Genomic DNA, 22036 nt, shown 5'->3' on the forward strand with positions numbered 1-22036 from the left:
CCTCAGCACGGGATGAGCCTCAACACCAACACAAGGATTCCAGCAGAGCCTACCAAGATGTGTTGGAGCTTTGTCACTGCCTTAGATCCTCATTTGGATCCTCACTTTTAAGCAATTTATTTTGTGGAAAAGGGTTTGAGGCAAAAGCTGACAGTTCCGGGCTTTTTTACAAAACCAATACATACACACACCAAAAAAAAAAAAAAAAAAAAAGGAAAAAAAAAGGGGGGGAAGAAATGCAGAGAAATGCAGTAAGTTATCCTTAGTACCTGTTCTCACCTTCAGTAGAAAAGCTCCAGCTCCATGTTGGCTCAAAAATGCCTTCACTTCCATGCAGCCACCAGGGAACTGCAATGAGCCTCACAGCTTACAGCATAAAGTTCTATGTTTGCCACCACTGGTCCAAATGCTGGTTGGGATTCCCTCCTCTCCCTGTTTTCCTTTTCTCACCCACTACATTACATGGATATGTGCCTTGCAGTCTGAAATTAAATTACTGCAGTTTGAAGTTTGGGTTTTGGCACTTTAGACCACAATGCTCCATTTCCACACTGGAGTGAGACTGTTGCTACCTCCATGAAACTGAGCAAAAAGATGGAATTCTTAAGTGGCCATAGTGAGAAAAATCCAAACTGTGTAGCACATCCTGATCTGTGCTTTTAAGGGTTTATTTAACAGAAAATACAGCTAAAAGCAGGTATCAATAGCTATCTATAAGATTCCAACACACCAATCCTGTAGAAAGATTAAGACTTTTAACCAAAGCCTCTCCTAGATAACCTGCAAAGATCTCCATCTCATCTTCCAGAAACTGTTTTCCCAGACAACCTTAATTTATATATTAGTTCCCCATTCCCTGCTGCACAAGCTGCAGGACAATTTTTAATATTAAAGTACGTTGAGTAATTAGAAAAATCACAGCCTTAAGCAAGTTTCCTCCATAAAGAGAGGAACCTCAAATCCCAATTTCCCTCTTTTCCTACTCTCTCCAAGGTTGCCCTTGCTTCCCCAAAATGGTTTGGGCCACCTGACCCCAGGCAGGGCAAGTGCAGCAAAGCTGGAGCCCAACACATCCCTCAGGACCACGAGACAGGGACTCCTTTTTTCCACACTGTGGGATCACATCCCATAAGCAGCTGGTTAATAGACTGGAGATCAGGCCAAGCAGCTGCTGGATATCCAAAGTGTGGGGACAGATCACTGCAGGGAATTCCTGATCCAGGATTAGGGGGGGAACACTGCAGGAGCATCTCTGCCCTGGGGAAAGCTCCCAGGCTGCCTTCCAGAGTGCTCTCAGCCACTTCTGGGTCAGTCCCAACTGCATATTGAATAAAAATTCCTCTCTAATCCACAGCCTGGAGCACTGATGGGTTTATTTAATAGCACCCGAGGCAGAAATCTCTCTAAATGTATTTGTCATTTCAACAGCAAACCTCTGGTAAATGTTTTGTGAAATATCATATTACAGCAAGTTCTCATCCACTGTACAGGAGCCTTCACCAGCTCTCTAGGCTATAATCCAGGTCCTATGTTCACAGACGATATAGGAAAATATGACAAAAAATCAGAATTAAAATTCTCTTCTGCTTATCTCCTATTTAAAATGCACAGTGCCACATCAGAAAAAAACCAAACAAAACCCACTTGATCTGACATGATTGCTCATGACTAATTCACAATCCCTGTTACTTATTTACCCCCTACTGACTGGTTTGATTGGGGGTGCTTTTTGTTTGGGATTTTCTTGTTTGTTTCCTTTTTTAGTTTTATTTTTCCTTCTTAAATTCCTACTTCCCTTGGAGCCAAGTTCCAAAATTGACTATATCTGGGGATTGTTCTCACACAAAAGGTGAGGGGAGAAAAAGCTGTTGATGGACAAGGAATCAGTGCTTTCCTTCACAAGGGAAGGTACTATCATCCTCTCTCAGGGCCCACTCTTGAAATCCAGATCCAAAACTGAAAACACCTCATGGCTGCTCTGGGCAGAGGGAAGATTGTACCTCTACTTGTCCCAAGTACCTTTAGTGCTTCTATCCCACTTTATATATTCATTAAAAACACCATCCTTTAAGCCCCCCATAGAGCCCCCAGCTGGATCTGTCACCACACCCTGAGTCACCTCCTCAGGTGCTCTGCTCCCCTCTCCTGCCTGGCTCTTGGGCACTCCTGAGATATGCTAAAACTCCAAATTTAGGGGGTGCACACAGCTGCTTCCTCAAACTCCTGGGAGATCATCTCACTGCTGGGCCTGGAGAGACACCCCAGGACTGCCTCTGGCTCCCTTCACCAGCAGCAGGAGCCCCCCAGCAGCCAAAACCTCTTCCCAAAGCAGGACCTGCCTCATCCTCACTGCTCACACCTGGGACTGTCCCTGTCCCATCACCATCACACCTGGGCCTGTCCCTGTCCCCATCCCTTTCCCATCATCATCCTCACACCTGGGGCTATCCCATTCCCATCATCATCACTAGACACACCTGGGGCTGTCCCTGTCCCCTTCCCATCATCATCCTCACACCTGGGGCTCTATTTTATCTATATTTCATGTGTCCTACCTATTTTCACTTAGATCTATTTTCTCTTAAATCTATTTAGACACATTTACATATATATGAATTTACAACTGCATCTCATATCTATTCAGCCTTATCTCAATTTACACTTCTGTCTTTACACTTAGGTATTTATTTAGACTGTGCCAGCCTACACTTCTATTTGGATTATATTTTAACACTTATTGCACAGAAAAATCAATTTAGACCAGATATCTGTTTAGAGCTAAATATTTACACTTGCATCTAATTACACATCAGCCTGTTTAGATTTAGGTATTTATATAGCCTTGTATATAACCTCTATTGAGATTACATACATGATCTACTTTTGCCCTGCAATGCAAAGCAAATGTAGGTGGTTCCAGCTGGACAGAAATTTCCTATTTTAAATCATCATCCTGCATCTCAGCAGCCTCCTGTCAGTGCTGTTAGTGGCTCTCAGGTTCCTTCTGATCACCCCCTGGCTCCTCAGCTGTTTGCTTTGCAAGCCCAGAGAGATAAACCCACCTAACCTGTGCATCTTTTCCAGTCCTTTCTCTTGTGTTCTAACTTTACTTGCTCCTCATTAAATCATTTTCCAAGTAATAGCAAGTGACAGAGTTTGTAGTGTCAATTTTAGCACATTTAGTGCTAATTTTCAGGGGACAGAAAAAATATAAACTGCTTCCTGACACCATTACTGTATTCACAGTTGATAACTGGGCCAAACTTTCATTCTGCAAAGATTTCCATCTCAAGCTTTGGCCACTGAGAAAAAGCTCACAATTTACCCACATCATTCTCATCTTTCTTAAGTTTTGGAACAGTTGCAGACTGGGATATTCATGTGAATTCACTAAGGAGCTCCTATGTCTCCCAAGTCATTCTATGCTGGATCAGCACTGCTGTTATATTTGCAGGACCTGAGGGATGAGGCTTCTCTGGCTGCTCTGTCCAGACCTTCCCTGACCTGACCCTGATTTAGCTGTGGCAGCAATTTCTCTAATTGAGCAGGTGTCTGTATCTTGTTTTACTTCCGTTTATCTTTGTGTTGCACAACCACGGCTTCGTATCTGCAGCAGTTATTTTAGTAGGGTGAGATATTTACAACCAAATAATGACAGAGTTTACAGAAATTCAGGCTGGGCAGAATATCAGAGGCCTTGAGAAGTGGAAACACAGGATGCAGTGTGTGAGCACAGGCAGGAGATAAGAGATGGGGCACGGGCTTGGCACTGGAGACCCCACAGCTATAAACAATTCACTAATGGTCAGTGGAAATAAAAAGCAGTCTTGAAGCAGGACAAAACTGGTGGTAAAGGTAACAGAGAACAAAGAAATCCTATTTCACATGCATAAAAGGGAACATAAGATGGTAAATGCTGATGAAACCTGGAGCTGCACAGCAACGAGGAAATGTGTCAGAGGGTGTTAGGAAACATTTGTAAGTGACCCAAAGTGGATCCCAGGAGGAAAAGGAGAAACTGTCACCACAAACATCATATTCCTCCCTGTTAAAGACATGAGATTTCAACAAGTCATTGTGTATTTCCCCTCTTCCTTCTGCAGCAAATTATAGCCAGGAACTAAATGAGCATAAACACCAGCCTAACAGGCAGAATTTTAAAAGCAAGTTTAACAGTTTTAATTGAATTTTTACTATAGTTGCAGCTTTTTAATTACTAAGAAAAATAAAACCCAACTATTGCATTTGAGTCTCTTTTGTAACAATTAGATCTAGACTAATTAGGTGAAGATGTCAGTAATTCTAGTACCAAATTCCACTTTTTACTTTATAATATGTGCTTACCCTTTTTGATACAGAACACAGTACAATAATTCTTAACCTACTTTCTACCATATCTTACCTATTAAATCTGACTTTCCATTCTTGAAAAACCTTATTTCATTTCTCTCCTTTTTTTCCCCAAGGCTAGCTATGTCAATAGGTTCTTCCAATACATGATGTCATGAAAACCCCACAAGGGCTGGCATTTAGTGAGAAGATTCTGCTGATTCCTCAAACATATCAAAAGAGAAACCCAACTACTGACTTTGTCATCAAGAATACATTTCTATGACAGGGTCTTGGATTTGCTTCCTTCCTTCTCCTGCCCTGTGCCTCACACAGCAAGACCATGTATGTTCTGGATCCCAGAGTAAAAATGATCAGGGCTGCATCAGTACTGTGAAAGAACTTACCAAAAACTTTACAATTTATCAGGTCAATTTATACTCTCACTTTAAGAAGCTGCTTCTGTGTCATTAATAGTCAATATGTTGACTCAAAGACAATTTATTTGCCTCTCCAATTTTCTGCATTTTTTGATGTTTTAACAGTTACCTGAAATACTCATTTTGGCAACAAAACACATACACTGGGGTATGCATAGATATTTTCATTTTTCAGCTCATAATTATTTTTCCCCCACTGCTGTGCTGATAGTGTCTAGAAAAAGCCTGAGGCAGCTGCAAACATCTTCCCTCACACAGCACTGCCATGGTCTCTGGGAACATCTGGTACAAAGTCCCTGCTCAAGTCTGATGTGACCAGCGATCCAAACCCCGGTCTTAAACCAGGCACAACAGGGAGTTGAATAAATGCAGAACAAAAATGAATTTTTAAACCTCAAAAGCTGCCAGATTTAATCAGAAGTAAGAGTGGGTTTGGCAGAGCTAGTTGTTCTCTTCCTGCACCTCCCCTTTCCCATCCCCACCCCCAGTCCTGTCATCAACTTTGGCCATGAGAGATAAACCACAGAATTCACTGGAAGGTCTCACTCAGGGCAGCCAGGGCTGAACCAGTAAAGACTGAAAACTTGCTGGTAGAGAGGTGTTTCCACAATTCTCACACATGAGCAAGTACCATCCATGCAAGTCCTGAACTGACAGACAAATGGAGACATTGAGCAGCCCTGCACTGACCACAAATTCTCACTGCAAAGCCACCACCATCTGCTAAACCCACCTTCTTAAGAGCATGACATTTGTCAGAAGCCTGGTATCTGGATACTTTCTCATGCTGATTCAGTGCATGCCTTTGTATTTATGATTTTCAGACTTACTGGCAGTTATGCAGACTCTCAAAAGCTTTGGTGTTTGCTTTATTCTGTTAATTTTGGCCACGTGTTTTTCCTCACCTTTCCCTCAGCTTGTCAGCACTGGACTCTCTGAATCCACTTCACTTAAAATGTTTGCTTCTTTATATGTACTGCAGACTGTAATCCATCTACACCAGTAAGGGAAAGCAGCCCCTTTTCCCATTGGGAAATGCAACCAGTCTCTGGGAAAAACCAGCTCACTTCCAGACAGGTGAATGCTGGAATGTCAGCATCCAAACTGGCATTACAGACAGAATAAATCAACAGCAACACTACTGCACATTTTAAATGAGAGGGACAACAAAGGTAAGGGAGTCAGAAAACTGAAGTGTCCTCCCCTCTTTCGGTAAAAATTTGCTTTTGTGCAGTTTTGCTTTAAACTGTGCATACATCAGCACACAACAAACTCCAAAAATCAAACAGAAAAGCACTATGATAAACAGGGAATTTTATTTTTAGCCCAGCAGAGATTTATCACTGTGAGAGTCTTGTGACTTTGACAAATCTAACAATAATGAGTTGTGTATACAACCTACAACAGCTGACAGAGAATAATACATTCCATCTGCTGGAGCCATCCCAGGAGGCTGACCTTCAAGGTCTAAAAACTTTCAAATTTCTATTATTTTTTTTCCTCCCTAATAAAAAGCATCATGAAACAGCCATTTGGTTCATTTTGTGTAGGGTGCATTGTGGTGAATAGCTGATGTTTAAAGAAAAAACTCAAAAAATGCATCTAGAAAATTCCAGTCACACCAAAATGCTGTTTCCCTTCTGTACGGATCAGTCTCTGTGACCTGCCACTCACTCTTGCCCTTCTAATTAACTAGAATCTTCATACTTGAGTGCCTTCTTTAAACCTTACAGGAATATTAAAGATGTCAGAGGGCTTGCACATGTCTTATCCTGATAACAGACCCTGCCACAGAGGAGTAGGTACAAGGACAGCCAAAAGTACAGGTAAGGATTAATTTCAGGACTACAGAGAACACTTATGGATATAACCTCAGGTAAGGATGAAATGACTGAAGGTTTTAAATCACTACATCAAAATATTAAATCATACACCCTGGTATGAAATAGTTCCTTAGCTGAAGCAACAGGCACCCATAAAAAAAATAAAAATACTGCACTGGAGGGCCACAAAGATGCTCCAAGGGCTGGAGCACCTTTGCTGTACAGACAGGCTGAGAGAGATGGGATTGCTCAGCCTGGAGAAGAGAAGCCCTCCAGCACCTAAGGGGACTTTGTGGAAACACTGCAGAGGGACTTTTTACACGAGCAAACAGTGACAGGACAATAGGAATGGTTTGAAATTAAAAGAGGACATAACTAAATTAGATGTCAGGAAGAAATTCTTCCCTGTGAGGGTGGTGAGGCCCTGGCACAGGGTGCCCAGAGAAGCTGGGGCTGCCCCGTCCCTGGCAGTGCCCAAGGCCAGGTTGGACAGGGCTTGGAGCAGGTGGGACAGTGGAGGGTGTCCCTGCCCGTGGTCATGAGACTGGAGGATCTTCCAAATAATTCCAGGATTCTTTGATCCTTAAGGTCCCTTCCAAACCCAACCCATTCTATGCAATGCTTTCCTATGACTCAGCATCACACTTACTTTCTAGAACTTCCTAAATCTCCATGTTGGTTTTAGCTTTTACTTATTAATTTCTTTCTAAATAGCTTCATTTTGAGAGGTTTGACTTCCAACAAGGAAACTATTATTGTGGAAGACTTTTGGCCATTCCCTTTCTGTAAGGATGGACAAATTCTGAGTGCTACAGATCATTTTTCATCAGTCATACCCAGAACCCCATGCACAGTGTAGAGGTCAGGAGTAATTTTTCTTTTAGGTTATCAAGTTTTTGTTTCAAAACTCTACCATTTTTGGTGAATAAAGGTCTCATTTCTCTATTATGCACTATCCAATACATAGGGTTTTTTATTCCACATTCACAGAAACCTCTCAGAAACCTTAATATTGATCATCTCTGTTTTGTAACGTTTCCTTTTTCTCCAAACTACTTCATAGAAATAAAGGAAAGCATTTGTGCCCATCTTGGGAAGATCTGCCTCCTAAGCAAGGTTTGAGCAAGCCAAGAGTAAGATGGGTAGATGTGGATACATGAACAATTAGGAAAATCCTATTTCCAGGAGAAAAGGTGTGTTCACATAATGCCACTGCTAAATGAAGGCAAACATCTCCTTTTTCAAGGATACTTGAACTACATTTCTATCTATTTCTGCCCAAAACAAGGAATTTTATCAGTGGGACTGTTACTGTGTTACCTGCTCCTGATAGGCAATTATTTTAGGCTTTCCTACAGTCCCTCTCTCACACCTGAGCAGAGCAGCAAAGAGGGCTGGTTCAGAGGCAGCAAAGAGGGCTGGTCCTCTAGTTTAGGCCTAGAAAAGTGATCTGATTCAACCTTGCAGTTTGCCATCATCTGCAAAACACCCAGCCCCCACCAGCAATGAATAAAATATTCCACTACAGCAACACTCAAATAGAAGCTGGCATGGCCCCTTTCAATTCCCTTTTTTGAATGATGGTCCTCTCTGCCTTTTCTACTTTCAGCTTTTTTGACAGGAAAAAAAAAAAAAGCCCCATTTTACAGGCTGGAAGCCTAGCACTTCCACTCCCCAGGAATAGAAGCCTATTAATTCTGGCAAGGAGAACTTCACTGAGAGAAATCAGGCTTAAACTTTTGAGAGGTGTCAAGAATGTTCAGTCAATTGAGAAATTGAGCTCGCCAGCTACATTCCTGGAAGCTTTGCAACAGAAGGAATGAATCAGGAAAAGCAAATTGAGTGTGATTTAACCCCGACACTGGCTAAGGCAAAAGGTGAAAGAAAACGAAAAAGAGACAAAATTTAATTGCAAAGGGAATAATATGTATGGCTGTCTCTCAGAATAAGAATAAATTCAACCAGCTATAATGAAAGTACTGGAAGAAAACATTTTCAGAAAAAATGGGGGAAATTCTTTCATTTTCCTGACAGGCAGAAACACCACTCTCTTTCCTATGACACAGAGCTTTGCTCAGGTGAACTGTGACCATTGAGGGAACACAGCTTTAGTGAACCAACACTGGCAGAGCTGAGTACAGCCAGCAGAGCCCCCAACATCTCAGTGGCCTCCAGGACTGTTACCAGCAGCTCAACACTTTGCTGCTTCCATCCATCACACCACAACACCAAAAATACACTCAGCAAAATCTGCTGCCACATGGTCAGCAAGGGAAGCTGCTCCAGCCCAATAAACATGCTGAGAATGAACACAGTATTCTGTTATGAGATGTGGAGTTCAAGCAGAAACTTTGGTTGTAAATATCATACACTTCATGCCCTCTCCCAAAAAGCACTGGAAATGCCTCTGGGTATGGAACAGAACTCAGATTAGGAGTTCAAGATGCAGCAGATCCAGAACAGAGCCCCAACCCCATCAGACAAAGAAAATCCATGCAAAAGGGGAAAAATCAGCTTTCCAGAAAACCTTCTTTTGTAGTAAACAATACCATTTTATATTCCACATTATAACATTCATATCTCCATTACAAACTTAATTTTAAAGAAAGGACTTAACAGACAAAGCAAGTATGTTAACTCAACAGTGAAATTCAGAGTTTCCACATTGAAACATAACCATTGCTGAAATAAACACACAATATTTTAAATGAAGCAATAGAAAAAAAAACACTTATCAAAACCTCTTAGTTGATATGGGCATAAAAATAGTTATTTTTTCTTATCACAGTTTGTTAGCACAATGTTTAAGAGGGGGCTGTAAAAAAAGTAGAAATATTTTTCCTGGTTTATCTTTCCTTCTTTCAGAAGGAGGTAAAAGGAGATAAAGTTAAAAGGTGGGATAGACCTGAGGAAGATTTCCATCCACCTCTGAAATAATTCAAAAAAAGAAGAATGAACAATGAATCTTAATTGATGATGAACAATGAAAGCTCTTTTGATATTCACACCATTTGAATTAAAGACTTCCTTTCATTCCTGTTCCCCTATTTTTGTTATGCAACCATCCTTGGTTGAAGGCATTTTGATTTACTGGTTAGCCAAGAATTGTTTTCTCATAGAACTCTTCCCTTCATACATCAACTCCTTTTAAGTTTGTCCCTTGAAAAATGATAAACTGAGCATAAGTTACCTTTAGGTTCACCAATGTAGAAGGACACATCCTTTTTGTCCTCTTGCTCATCAATGTGATCATAAGTGATCTGGGGAACAGACAGGGAATTTTCTCCTGGGCTTATTATAGGTGCAGAGCCATTCCCACAGCCCAGCTTCCCTTTTCTTCTGGATCTTCTGGCCTGTGAGAGTAGGAATGGAATGGTCTCAGAAGATGCTGTCAAACACAGACAAGTGCACATGTGAGCTTCACTGTACAGTGAATTCACTTGAGGTCGAATGTTTATATAGAGGATGAAACTGAAATTCAGTGAAAGGGCTGAAACCTTTGTTTATGGTTCAAAGTGTCTGACTCTGAATTATGAACCAAAACATGGTAAGAATTTGATACTCAGAAGGCAAATAGGACATTCTGAAAAATCAGGTGATTAGTAAAATTTCTCAAATTGGGTCCAAAACTCAAGGCATAGAAAATTCTAATGACTTCAGCACATATCACCTTGTCAGGAATACCTTTCTAAAGCTTAAATTCAACATAACCATAGACTTTGAACTAGGCCCTGTGCAGCATATTCAACTAAAGAAAACTTCACTTTTCCCAAAAAGGCTAAATTAGGCACATCAGGAGAGGAGAAATCCTTCCTCCTGCCTCCAAACAGTTCTCTTGATTTTAGAAGCCTAAAGACAGCCTAATAAACACATTATAATTGGTCCTTTGAAATGAAAAATGAAGGTTTGGATCAACAGAAAGAGCTGCAGGGTCAAGATATTCACATATGGGACAAGGCTACTTGACCTAACGTTAAGCCAATTCTTACTTTGTTATGGTCTGCATTCAGACTTTTGGAATTCCTTCCTCTGTTCAGCTCTGCAGCAGTTAAACAAATGCACATTCAAAATTAAATAGGAGAAAAATGGTAGAAATAAGTATTTGTTGCGGACAGTGGATCCAGTGACATGCATCAAAATACTCCTAAAAGCAAAGATTACAGGCTCTTGTAGCAGGAAAACAAAATAGGAGTCCTCTGGAGAACAAAATGCTACAACATACACAAAATGATCAGTGTGCATTTGAGACCTTAAAACAGGAAGTCACAGACCAAGAAAGAACAAGAGGAGAGGATCCTTTGGTAAGAGGTGAAAGAACCATTACCAGGTTCTTAAATGAGGGCTCACAGGGAGGTTCAGACAAATACTATATTAGAGAAAACACTAGAGAAAACAGAGGGAAAAATACATTTTTCCCATCTTTCCAGCCATGGATTGCTTTCTGTTCAGCAACACACAGAAGAGTCTTACTTCTGCTTTACCCCTTTCCTCCTGTTTTTCCTGCCTGCAGCTATGACAAAGCAAGGTCACTCTACCCAAAACACAGACACACCCACAGACCAGGCTGCTTCAGCTTCCTCCATGTGCCAAGGGAATTGTACAGCCCTTCCTCCCTGGGAAACAGGCTCCAGTGGGATGCCACTGCCCCAAGGCAGGCCTTGAGCATCCTTTGGGAGAGGCTGGGGCCCTGAGCTGGACCTGCTGCAGACTCTGCCCTTCTGGCAAGCTTGGCAATGACACCACAGAACTGGGTGTGGGCAATTCCACCTTTGCAGACACACACTGTTCCACTTTCCGGCACTCACAGCCCAGGAATTTGCCCTATTTTCTAAAGAAATAAAAGCAGCATGAAGTTCAGGGAATAGTAACTGCTGCCAGCCCTGTGTTAAGCCTGAAGATAAATTTTTTAACTGGCTTGCTCCTTCTTCTGGTATGAAGTACCTTGAAAAATGAATGCACAATAGGAAATTTGCACCATTATCTTGTGCTTTGAGAAAGTAGGAGACTCCAAAGGGATAAAACAATGGAGAGTAGGTACCTGTCTGACCAACAAGGCAAATTCAGTTAGAAGATGCTCTTTCCTCAAGCATATTTGAAGGAAAACAAAACTAACTGGGCTGTGGCAGGGGAAAAATAAACGTATTTCAGGCATCCAAACGGCTCAGGCCCTTCACAAGGTTTTAAATTACAATTAACTTGCCAAAAATGAAAAGCAAGCAGAGAGCCAGCCCTGCCAGGGCTCTCACCTGTTTTCTCAGGCCGGGACTAGATGGCGCTGGAGACTTTTTGGGATTTTGCACGGGAGCTGTCACATAGATCTTCCAGGTGGCTGTGGAGGTGCAGGATTTCTCTGCTGCATAGCAGCGCCACAGGGTCTGAAAAGAAACCCAAAGAACCTCAGGGAAGGAGCAGTCACTGGGATCCTGCACGGCAAATTTGGTAAAAAATCCAAGTGACAACAAAGCCCTCAGGAGTGGTAAACACCACTCCTGATAAAGTTCAATCATGGTGGATGCAATGTGCACCAGGACTTGCACATACATCACACAGAGATATTCAGTGTGCTCCCCACCATGAGCTGGGATCAAACTCCACCCACAGCAAAAAGAAGCCCAAGTAAATCAAACCCAACCCCCCTAAAAGTGAATCCCCCACTGAATGCTGTGTTTTCTTTTTTCTGCCACTGTGCCACAATGAATGTTCATGCACTGTGCTATGTAATTATTTATGTCATCATATGGAATGTTATGCTGGGAGATTTTTCTAAAAACAGGTGTGTTTTTTTTAATGTATTTGTACATTCATCACCTCAAAGAACATGAAAAGGCAGTTATGAATTAAATATTACAATGAAGATTTTTATTATGTTTTTAGTATTTCACTACATGTACTCACTGCATCCAGTTAGTGTCATTATGCCTGTGAATATCAGGTAGAGTGCAGCTTCCAGAAACAGAGAGGCATTTATCTCATTTTCTCTACTTACTGATGTGGACCAAAATGACAAAGTGGCTAAACACAAGCTATAGGTCTATAATAAATTTAGGAATGGTGATTCTCAGTATTTGAACTTCCAGGCCATACTCCCTCTCCAATAAACTCTGAGGTATTTGTAGTATTTTACTGTTGTGGCCTTACCTGAATTAGGGAAGCTGCAGCTGGGATCTGTCTATTGAAATGCTTCTGACGTTGCTTCTGCTGTACTTTCAGGGCAAAACCAGACCCCAGAATACCCTACCAAAATAACAAAATTACTATTCAGACATGAATATAGCTTCACATACCTAAATAAAGTACTTTGCACCTGGAATAAACAGACATTTAATAAGAGACTTTATAAAATGAATTTCCAAATGTCTACACTGTCAGAGCTCTATTTACTCCAACAAACACATCTGAAATTGAGCAGATCAACAGCAGAATTGTGTAACTTGAATAAACAGCACACATTTATTGCTGTGATCCACAGGTTACAGGAGCCAGAGGCATTGATAGAGGTGCACACACCTTGAATGCAGAGATTCAAGTTCCACTTACAGCTGGCAGGGCAAAGAAGGAGATGGCAAACACTGAGAAGCAGGAAGCTATGGTCTTCCCAATCCATGTCTGGGGAACTTTGTCTCCATAGCCAATTGTTGTGACTGTTACCTACATCAGGAAGAAACATCCGTGTCAGTGCTTCTTTTTTCTCCAAAAAGCATGAGAAAAAAGTATGGAAGGTGAAAATAATAAGTGAAGAATCAAGAGACAGGTGTGAACCAAGTGTATGGATTTGGGGATAAAGAAATCTGTGCTGAGAGGAGGGAAAAGGACAGAATCAACTCATCCCAACTGAATCCTCACAGCAAGAGGAGGAGCACAACCATTCCAGGATGTATCTCCCAAAGTCAGCCTGCCAGTAGAGCCAGACCTGAACACAGCTGAGGCCTGTGCTCAGCTTTCCTCCTCCCCCACAAACACAGGACCTGGCTGTGGTATTCACATCCTCTGAACAGAGAGAGACACAATTCTCTCTCCCAGGATTTTTCCTGGGGAAGGCAGTGAGAAGCTCAGAGAAGGAGAGAAACCAATTCTTATCTCTACTTGCTGCTCCTGTTGTTGGGCACATGTGGAATGTGTTATGGAGATTGTTTACCAAGAGTGATTTGTTAATTGGACATCAGTGATGGTTGCTTGGACTGGTTGATCAATTAGGTCAAAGCTGTGTCGTGACTGTCTGGAGACAGTCACAGGTTTTTCTCTAGTATCTCTTTAGTATAGTATTAGTGTAATGTAATATAGCTTAATAAAGCATATAATACATATTATATATATATAATACCCACATATGTATTTTTAATACATATATATATAATACCCACATATGTATTTTTTATACATATATATATATAATACCCACATCATAGGTATTTTTTATATCTATCTACCTATAATACCCACATAGGTATTTTTTATATCTATAATACCCACATATGTATTTCTTATATATATATAATACCCACATATGTATTTTTATATATATAATTATATACATATTATATATAGAATATAGCCTAATAAAGCATTTGCTCAGCCTTCTCAAATCATGGAGTCAGAGCACATTATTCCCTGGCTGGGCCCACTTTGCAACAATACCTGGCCACTAAAAATTGTTTTTAAGCCACAAGGTGCTTAAACTTGGATCTGATATTGCTTATCAGGGCCAGGGAGAAGGAGCTCACAGTCAAGGGAGACAACAGAGCCAGCAGGGCAGCACCTCTCCAGTCCAGGACCTTTCAAGCAAAACAGAAGTAGAAAGCGCAGCCAGGTCCACCCCAGAGTCTGGATTATGATGCAGCAGCACAATGGGGCAGGTCTGACAGCAAGCCACCAGGATTAGGATCAAGTGGCCAGCACATGAGTTCACAGGGAAGAGACAAGAGCAGGACATCATCCCGTGGGTGGAAATCAGGATTGAGGGAGCCCATACCTAAACACAGCTGCAGCTGAGCTACAGAGAATCTCTCCTGTGCTGAAATATTGAAATATTGCTGAAATGGTGTGTGTGGAGCACCACCAGTCGGGTCATGCTGGTCATGAGGTCACAGTTAGTGCCCTCAGGTCTGGGACCTGCAGGGACTTAGCTCTACAGATTTGCTGTAGAGGTGGCAGGCCAGCCCTGAAACACCCCAGAGGCAGGAGGACCTGAGTGGGACAGAGGTTTGGGGCTATTCCTGAGGAGCCCCAGCAGGATGAAAGAGAATTCATCATGAGCCAGAGGTCAGGAAGGACCTGATGCAGGGGGAAAAGAGGGTCCAGATGGCTGCTGGTCTGTCATGTAACAAGGAGCCCTTGCTGCCCAATGGAAGGGGATAATCAGCTATCCCAAAGCTGAAACCCACAGCAAGCCACAGGAATCACACCTGACAGGGGCCTCAGCAGGACAGGACTGACAGACCATGGTCCAAAACAAAGACCCTGGCCCATGGGGGTGTGGGCTTTTCAGCATCCTCAGAGCTCTGATGCTGCCATAAAATGGTGTGAGAAACACGGCTTGGATCCCTGAGAAGTGAAAAACTTCTGGTGAGGAACAGAGGAGCTCTGTCATCAATACTAACCACTGGGGAGAGCTGTAAATAGAAAAAATGTACTTTTATTTGGATGTACCAGCCCCAAACCTTGCCCCCCTCCCTTCACTTTGCCTTGAATGGTAGCAGAAATACAGCCAAAACAGACTTAAAAGAATATGTAAATTTACACTGACTATAAAGAGGCTGCCTTTTATGGAAAAATTTGCTGACAAATGCTTAGATGTTATGCAAAAATAGTCTTCTCAGAAGAAACTATCAAGCAATAAAGGCATGGGAAGAATATGTTTCCTCCTAGTCTCAGAGCTGGAAGAAAGATTTGCAGGGAAAAAACTAGCAACTACTACCAAACTTAGTTTTTCCAAGTTCCAAAAAAGTTATATTTGTGTTTATTCATCGTGAATTCTCCACTTGATGAAGACCACTTTGTAGTAGCTATATCCTTGAATGAATATTGTTCTTTTGAACTGCAAACTGCTCTCAGCAGGAGCTCTGCCTTGCCAGGTGTTTGTCCAGATTTAATGCGGCTGGTTGAATGACTCAGGTGCTGTGTGCTACCAGCAGGACAATGAGTTTGCCAGTCCCCAAAATTAAATAAGACCTCCCCAAAATTCAACTTTGAAGTGCAGTGGAGGAAGTTAAAGCTGCCTTTAACAGCACTTCAGCTCCTCAGTGTACCCAGGTGACCCTTCAAAGTCAGTGGTTTTCCCTTTCTTTTCCCGTCTTTTTTCTTATGAAAGGCTTCTTGGTTTTTTGGGGGTGGTTAGGTTTTTCTGGGGAGGTTTTGGTTGTTTTTTTTTTTCCATTAAGTTCTCCAGAACCCAGAACTTAAAACCAAACTGCAGTAATGCTGAGCTGCCTTAATATTACTACAGAAGACAGCATGAAAGCTGTAACCACAGGAAAGATGAATTTTCCACCTTCACAGCAGGCACTTGGCTGGCAGACTCCTGTGCAGGTGCCTGAAAATGTCTCAGGAAGTTTTTCCCTGGCTACCCTAAGAGGGTTCCTTGTTGGCAATTTAATTAGCACACTGAATACAAGGAAAGGACTATTTATAATGTAATTCCCTGGCTTTCTTAATCACAGCAGAATTTTTTTTTTATACTTGTACATCCCAAAGTTATCAGTCATTGGAGAGCTGGGCTCTGGAAAATCACACCTCTTGTAACAGGGATTTATGATGGCACATTCCAGCTGTGCACACAGGCACTGAACACACACATGTATGCCTCAAAAAGGGAAGAACTCTGATTTAGTAGAAGTCAACATTGCTGCTCAGATGTTTAAAGACAGGCAGGTGTCCTCAGGTGTGAAGAGTCAGAACTGCACACCTCAAAAAACCACACTAAATATAAAAGGATCCCAACTGCTACCTCTGGCATGGAAATTTACTGCTGGAAATTCTGAGCAGTTGATCCCAAGTACCTGTGCCAGTTAACACCAATTCACTGGAGCAAGCATTTAACTCCAGTCCAGTGGTATAGAATAGCTGAGCTTGCAGCAAGGCAAATAAGCATTACCAGCAGCAAGAGGCAAGCAGGGAGGGCCAGCAGAAGAGAAGCCTCCTATGTGCTCTTCTTTTAAGGAAAAAATATTCAAAAAGGACTGGGCAATTGCTGTGGCATGGGTTGCAATTCTGGCAGAGTGACCATGCTGTTGGAAGTGCTTTTACACGTGCCCTACCTGCTACAACTTCTGAGAATGGCTTCATGTGAAACACAAGCTTTGATGTGTCTTTGCAGTTTGACCTGTTTGCCTGCCAAATCTAGGAGGAAAAAGCCCTACCTTTAACTGAAGCAGGTGAATGTAGTTAGCAATTAATTCCAACTCTCATTCATTCTTTATTTTCTCTTTTCCCTGTATTTAAACCTTTCAGGTCATTTGTATCAAGTTCAGCAAGCTTGCACTTTTCTACTCAAAGCAAAATGTTCCCCATAATATACTCTGTGGTTTTTGTCAGACACATAAGACTTTCAAATACTTGGTACCAAGATTTTTTTTTTTCCAACAGCTCAGTTTTGAAAGGCAAAAGCAAAAATCAAATTTCACTCCCTAGTAACTCCACATGTGTGTTTCTATGTTCCAGGAGATTTGAAAAGAAAAAGAAACTGATTCACTTTGTCCTTTGTTCCTGTTCCCAGCTGTGAACTGCACCTGCACCGTGACTCACCAAATGCTGAGGAGGCCTAGATGCCTGAAAAGCTTGAACAACAATTTGAACAGTGTTCCTCACATGGCCAGAGAAAGAGGAGCTGATTTTTATCTTGCTGCTACACAAAGCAAGTCAAGTTTTGGAAAATAACAACACCCACTGAACACTTTGCATCTCCCATCCACACACTTTGAAACACAGATCCCAAGTCATCTATCTCAACAAGATACTGTGCATTTTAAGCTTCTCTGATGTCTTCATAACTCCTTTTAAATTCCCAAAGTCCAAAACACTGCTGTAGAAAGACACTCTGATTTTTTTAACCTTGATTTTTTTTTTACTCTTTACTCATATCAATACAATAGCTTATAGTGATTAGAAGTATTTCTAATTTATACCTAAATATTCAATGCAACTAATGAAGCAACTCTAAAAAAAAAAAAAAAAAAAAAAAAAGGAAAGGTAGGAAGAGTACACTGGGTCCACACAGAATTTTTATCACATGCAAAAATTACTGTGCATGAACACACATGGATAGAACTGGATGCTAAAAGTGATCCACTGGTGTTTGAGGTGAACTGCTCAAATAATGGAAGAATAAGTGAGAATAAGAGTACTGGTTTGGTCTCAAAGCTGGCACAGGGTATCATTCAATTATACCCTGACTGTTTTTTCTTTTAAAATGCAGCATAATCTCTACTTCTGAGACACTCATTATTTTCCTCCACAGCTATAACCATGAGATTTCATGTTCTTAAAATTTTATCCCATGTCCACTGAGGACTTTAACAAGTGATAACTCCATGGGCTGGTTCATGCTTTCAGTGCTTCCCAGCACCACTTGCCATTGAGTATATTTTTCTTTCTTCTCTTGATTTTTCTGAGTGTGTACTGTTTAGCACAGTCATAGGTGATACTCTGCAGATTAAATGAATACTTGATAACCTAGTGACAGGAATTTAATGTTTAAAATGTTTTTTTATAGTGAACCACTTACAGAGTGGTGACTCAGGCTACATGCAATATAGTCTATAATTCTGTGTACTTCATTAAAGTAGAGACTTAGGCAGCATTTAAGTTTGTTGCCATCTTACTGCAAAAGTTCCATACCTTCTTGGTGATTTCTCACGGGTATTTCCTCACAGCACTGACTCCTTCTTCTTCACAGCACAGCCCAAAAAAACTCCAACTCTCTCTTCTCCCCACCAACCCACTCTTTTGTAGCACTCATCCTCATTGGACACAGCTGTGGCCCATTAAGGGCAGGCCTGTTCCTAATCTTTGGTGATCAGTGCAGCTGCAACTCCTCAGGGGTGAGATTGCCTTCTGCACTATCTCTATTCTCTTATATTCTATCCCCCCATATAAGTTAAAGATAAAAACCAAAAAACAGGAACCTATAACCTGCATCAAGGTCTGAATTATTACTGAGAGAGTGAGTTTTACACAAAATGGTAAAAAAAATAGGGTCATTAACCCAACTTTCATATATAGAATAGGTTTTTAAATTATGCACCTTTTGAGATAACTAAGTAGAGCTTAAAGGAAGTGATACAGGGTTTGAAGGAGATTGTTTACTTTTTTTGAGATGTGTTTGCTTTTTGAGATGTTTTTTACTTTTCATATCTGTAAGCATTTGGTGTCCTCTGCTAAGAACTTGCTAAACTGTTTTCCCAATAAAATTTAATACTCTAAAAATTTAATTGTATTTCTTATATTCTTGCTTGTATCCCTCTGAGGAGGTTGTAAAGCTTCCCTACAGAAATACATTCTGTAAAAAAAGAAATGCCAGGTTTTTCTGAAGAGATCACAAATTGAACAGAAATCCTTGGGCCCTGTTTGCACACACATTTTGTTGGTGAGAACTTACCACACCCCACCAAAGGGCATCAGCATAGCTGGAGAAACCTGTCTTTCCATCCTCATCAACTGCATCCTTCTCAGCAAGATAAACAAAGTAGGATGAAAAAATTAATCCCAAGAATCCAATGTACAGCGTGGTTATAAGTTCCTATGAAAAGAGAAAACAAACAAGTATATGAGGTTTTCATCTTATATACATATATATATATATATGTGTGTGTGTATGTAAATACTCTGTCATTGTAAAATGTTGCAAATATCTGTGGGGTTTTTGCATCACAGTAGAAAAACTGATATGTTATACTTCAGGTTTTGACATTTGCCTCCAGGAAAACAGCTAAAACATTGACTTGGATTATATTCATACCAGGCTAAATAGTTCAAAAATCCATCATAAGGGGCTTGATCCTTGAGGCAGCTAAATGTAGAGTGGGGCATCTCTCCTAATTATGGAATGGGAATTATTCAATTTAACTGTCTACTCAGAATACTAACTATCTAAACATTTTAAAAGTAGCAAAGCAGCTTTAGAAATGCCCTTTCTGAAGAGCACACAGATAAAGAGCAGCCATGTCTTGTGATTATGGCCATACCTGAGCAGTGAACCTGGGTATCTGATGTTTACACTGCTTAAGACTGGATAGTGATGCTCAACAGTTTCATGTTAAAGTAAAATCTGAAGATAAAATATGCTAGGTAAATGCCATGTTTTCATGAAGAACAAGGCTAGGCCAGACTTCTGTGAGGGCATATCACAGTCCTTGTGAATATACCATTTTTTTTAAAGATTTTTTGGGCAGGAAAATTGTGTCAGACCTGCTGTGACTTAGATGCAGGATTCTCACAATCTTCAGGAAAAAAAATAAAGTGCTTGTGCACTTAAACAAGCCAAAATGGGTGGTGTCACAGATGCAAAACCACATAAAGCTTTTAAAAGCAGTGCTAAACAAGATATCCACCTGTCCCTCAGGAAAATCCAATCCAATCCAACCTAGTTATATATACCTATATAACTAGGTATTATAACTATAATACCTAGTTATAAGGGAAAATAGCTCATTCTAATTACATAAAGCTTACATGCATCATTCCTTTATTTTCTTTGCACAAATTTGGCCATCTTTATCAGGAAACAATGTTGTGCTACATCTCCAGTGGCATCTTAAGTTCTTGACAGTCATTTCTCTCTCTTTGGGTCTCAGCCAATAAGGGATTTAAAATACTGCTATATCATACATTTAAAATTAAAACCTGACTAGGAAGGATTGCCCCTACTTTTAAAGTATGTCAGGTTTTCACAGGTTTTCTGTAATATTCTATCGATGTTTCTTAAACTGTTAGTAAGGGAAGGTTGCATTTTATCATCAAATTTCCCTCAGATTTTCTTTTTTCTTTCTTTGTTTTCATTTCCCTGTTAGAACTTTCTGGGCAAAGGTAGCCCTCGTATCAAGTACCAACATTCAGTAGCAGGAAATATAAATATTCTTCCTTCTCCTACAGCACTAATTAAAATCTGGGTTCAGAAAACCTTTAAGTAGTCTTGGCACAAAAAAAAAAAAAGGTTGCTTTTTCTCTAATCATATAATGATAACCTAAATAATGAATTTTGATAGTGTTTCATCTTGCTCATGGCCAAGTCTTTTAATTTAAGCCTTGACTTTTTGCAGGCCTGTTTGCTAAACAAGGCAGCTGAAAAATGAAGTAAACCCTGGGGTTTCAGTAGTTTCTCTGCTGGTCACCTTTATTTTCTCACCTTTATCTCCTGATAATGGAGCACTGTGTACTTGTAGATATTACTTGCTTTTTAAAGCTCCTTCTGTTATACACAATTGACTGTAGATGATAATTGGAATAATTCTGGTTTAAGTGCTGGCTTTTTGGGAAGCAGGCAGGAAAACAGCAGAGTCTTATGAAATCCTTTCAAAGTGGCTGAAATATCAACAGAACTACTGAGTTTATTTCACCACTGGCACCTCTCAGCTCCAGTATTATTCATCTGAAGACAGATTCTTTTTAAATGAAGGCCAGATGAAAATGCAACTGCCTTGGACTTACTCTAAATGTCACCAATCCATGTTCCACGTGTATAGAGAGACTCTTTAATTATTAAGAACAATGGCAGCAATATCATGCATACTTCATTTAAGGGAGAGTCAGAAGCTTTTTAAGTAATGCTTCATGAGACATGATCCCAAAAGAAAGGGTATTCTGCAGGCATCAGGCCTTAAAACTACATATTTATGTGGGTTTCATTAGCTAAGAGCTTAGGAATAAAGAGTGCTGCCTAAAGCAAATGGCTCTTTGCAGCAGGGACTTTCAGATTCACACACACAGGAAACAGTAAGAACAAGAAACACACAAAGGTAGATTTGAATACTGAGAGAGTTGAGTCTGCACATTTTTTAAACTCAGCTGTATCTCCATTTGCAGTTAAAATAATGATCACACAATACAAAGTTCAACACTTGGAAAAAATATGAGAATCCCTCCTGTCCTGAGAGCAGTGGAAGACCTCACAAAGCAAGGTGAGGAAGGAGTAAAACCAACCTAGAGGCTCACAGGCTGGAGGTTGAGTGGCTAACTTGGCTTTTCAGCAAGCTGCAGGGTTTCTCCATGGCTTTCCACCACCACACATGATATTGACCCACGTTTTGTTGCCTTTGGCAAGAAATGCTGGTATATAAGCTCACCCTGCTGAAAATAGAAGAGCATCCTAGCCAAACCAGGCCTGAGTGAGCTAATTGAGCTATATGTAAAATTCCAAAACACATGGAAATGGTTGGTGACAACTTTACTAAGCTCTTCAGGGCCCAGGGAGGTACAAGTGCTTGCTATTTTCACAGGGCACCAAGATGTGGA

At 40.8% G+C, this 22036-nt stretch overlaps 1 protein-coding gene across 1 annotated transcript in view; it reads right to left on the reverse strand.

The window, feature by feature from the left end:
- Positions 1 to 22036, reverse strand: part of LOC136556524 (potassium voltage-gated channel subfamily KQT member 1-like) — a 410734-nt gene that overhangs the window by 353632 nt on the left and 35066 nt on the right. The window contains exons 6-10 of the mRNA XM_066549787.1: positions 19185 to 19325; positions 13130 to 13240; positions 12731 to 12826; positions 11839 to 11967; positions 9783 to 9945 (exon numbers count right to left, since the gene is read on the reverse strand). Coding sequence (XP_066405884.1) covers positions 9783 to 9945; positions 11839 to 11967; positions 12731 to 12826; positions 13130 to 13240; positions 19185 to 19325 — 640 coding nt within the window. The remainder of the gene's footprint in view (positions 1 to 9782; positions 9946 to 11838; positions 11968 to 12730; positions 12827 to 13129; positions 13241 to 19184; positions 19326 to 22036) is intronic.

This window comes from Molothrus aeneus, chromosome 5, assembly GCF_037042795.1.
Source record: "Molothrus aeneus isolate 106 chromosome 5, BPBGC_Maene_1.0, whole genome shotgun sequence".
In the NCBI taxonomy this organism is placed as follows: domain Eukaryota; kingdom Metazoa; phylum Chordata; class Aves; order Passeriformes; family Icteridae; genus Molothrus; species Molothrus aeneus.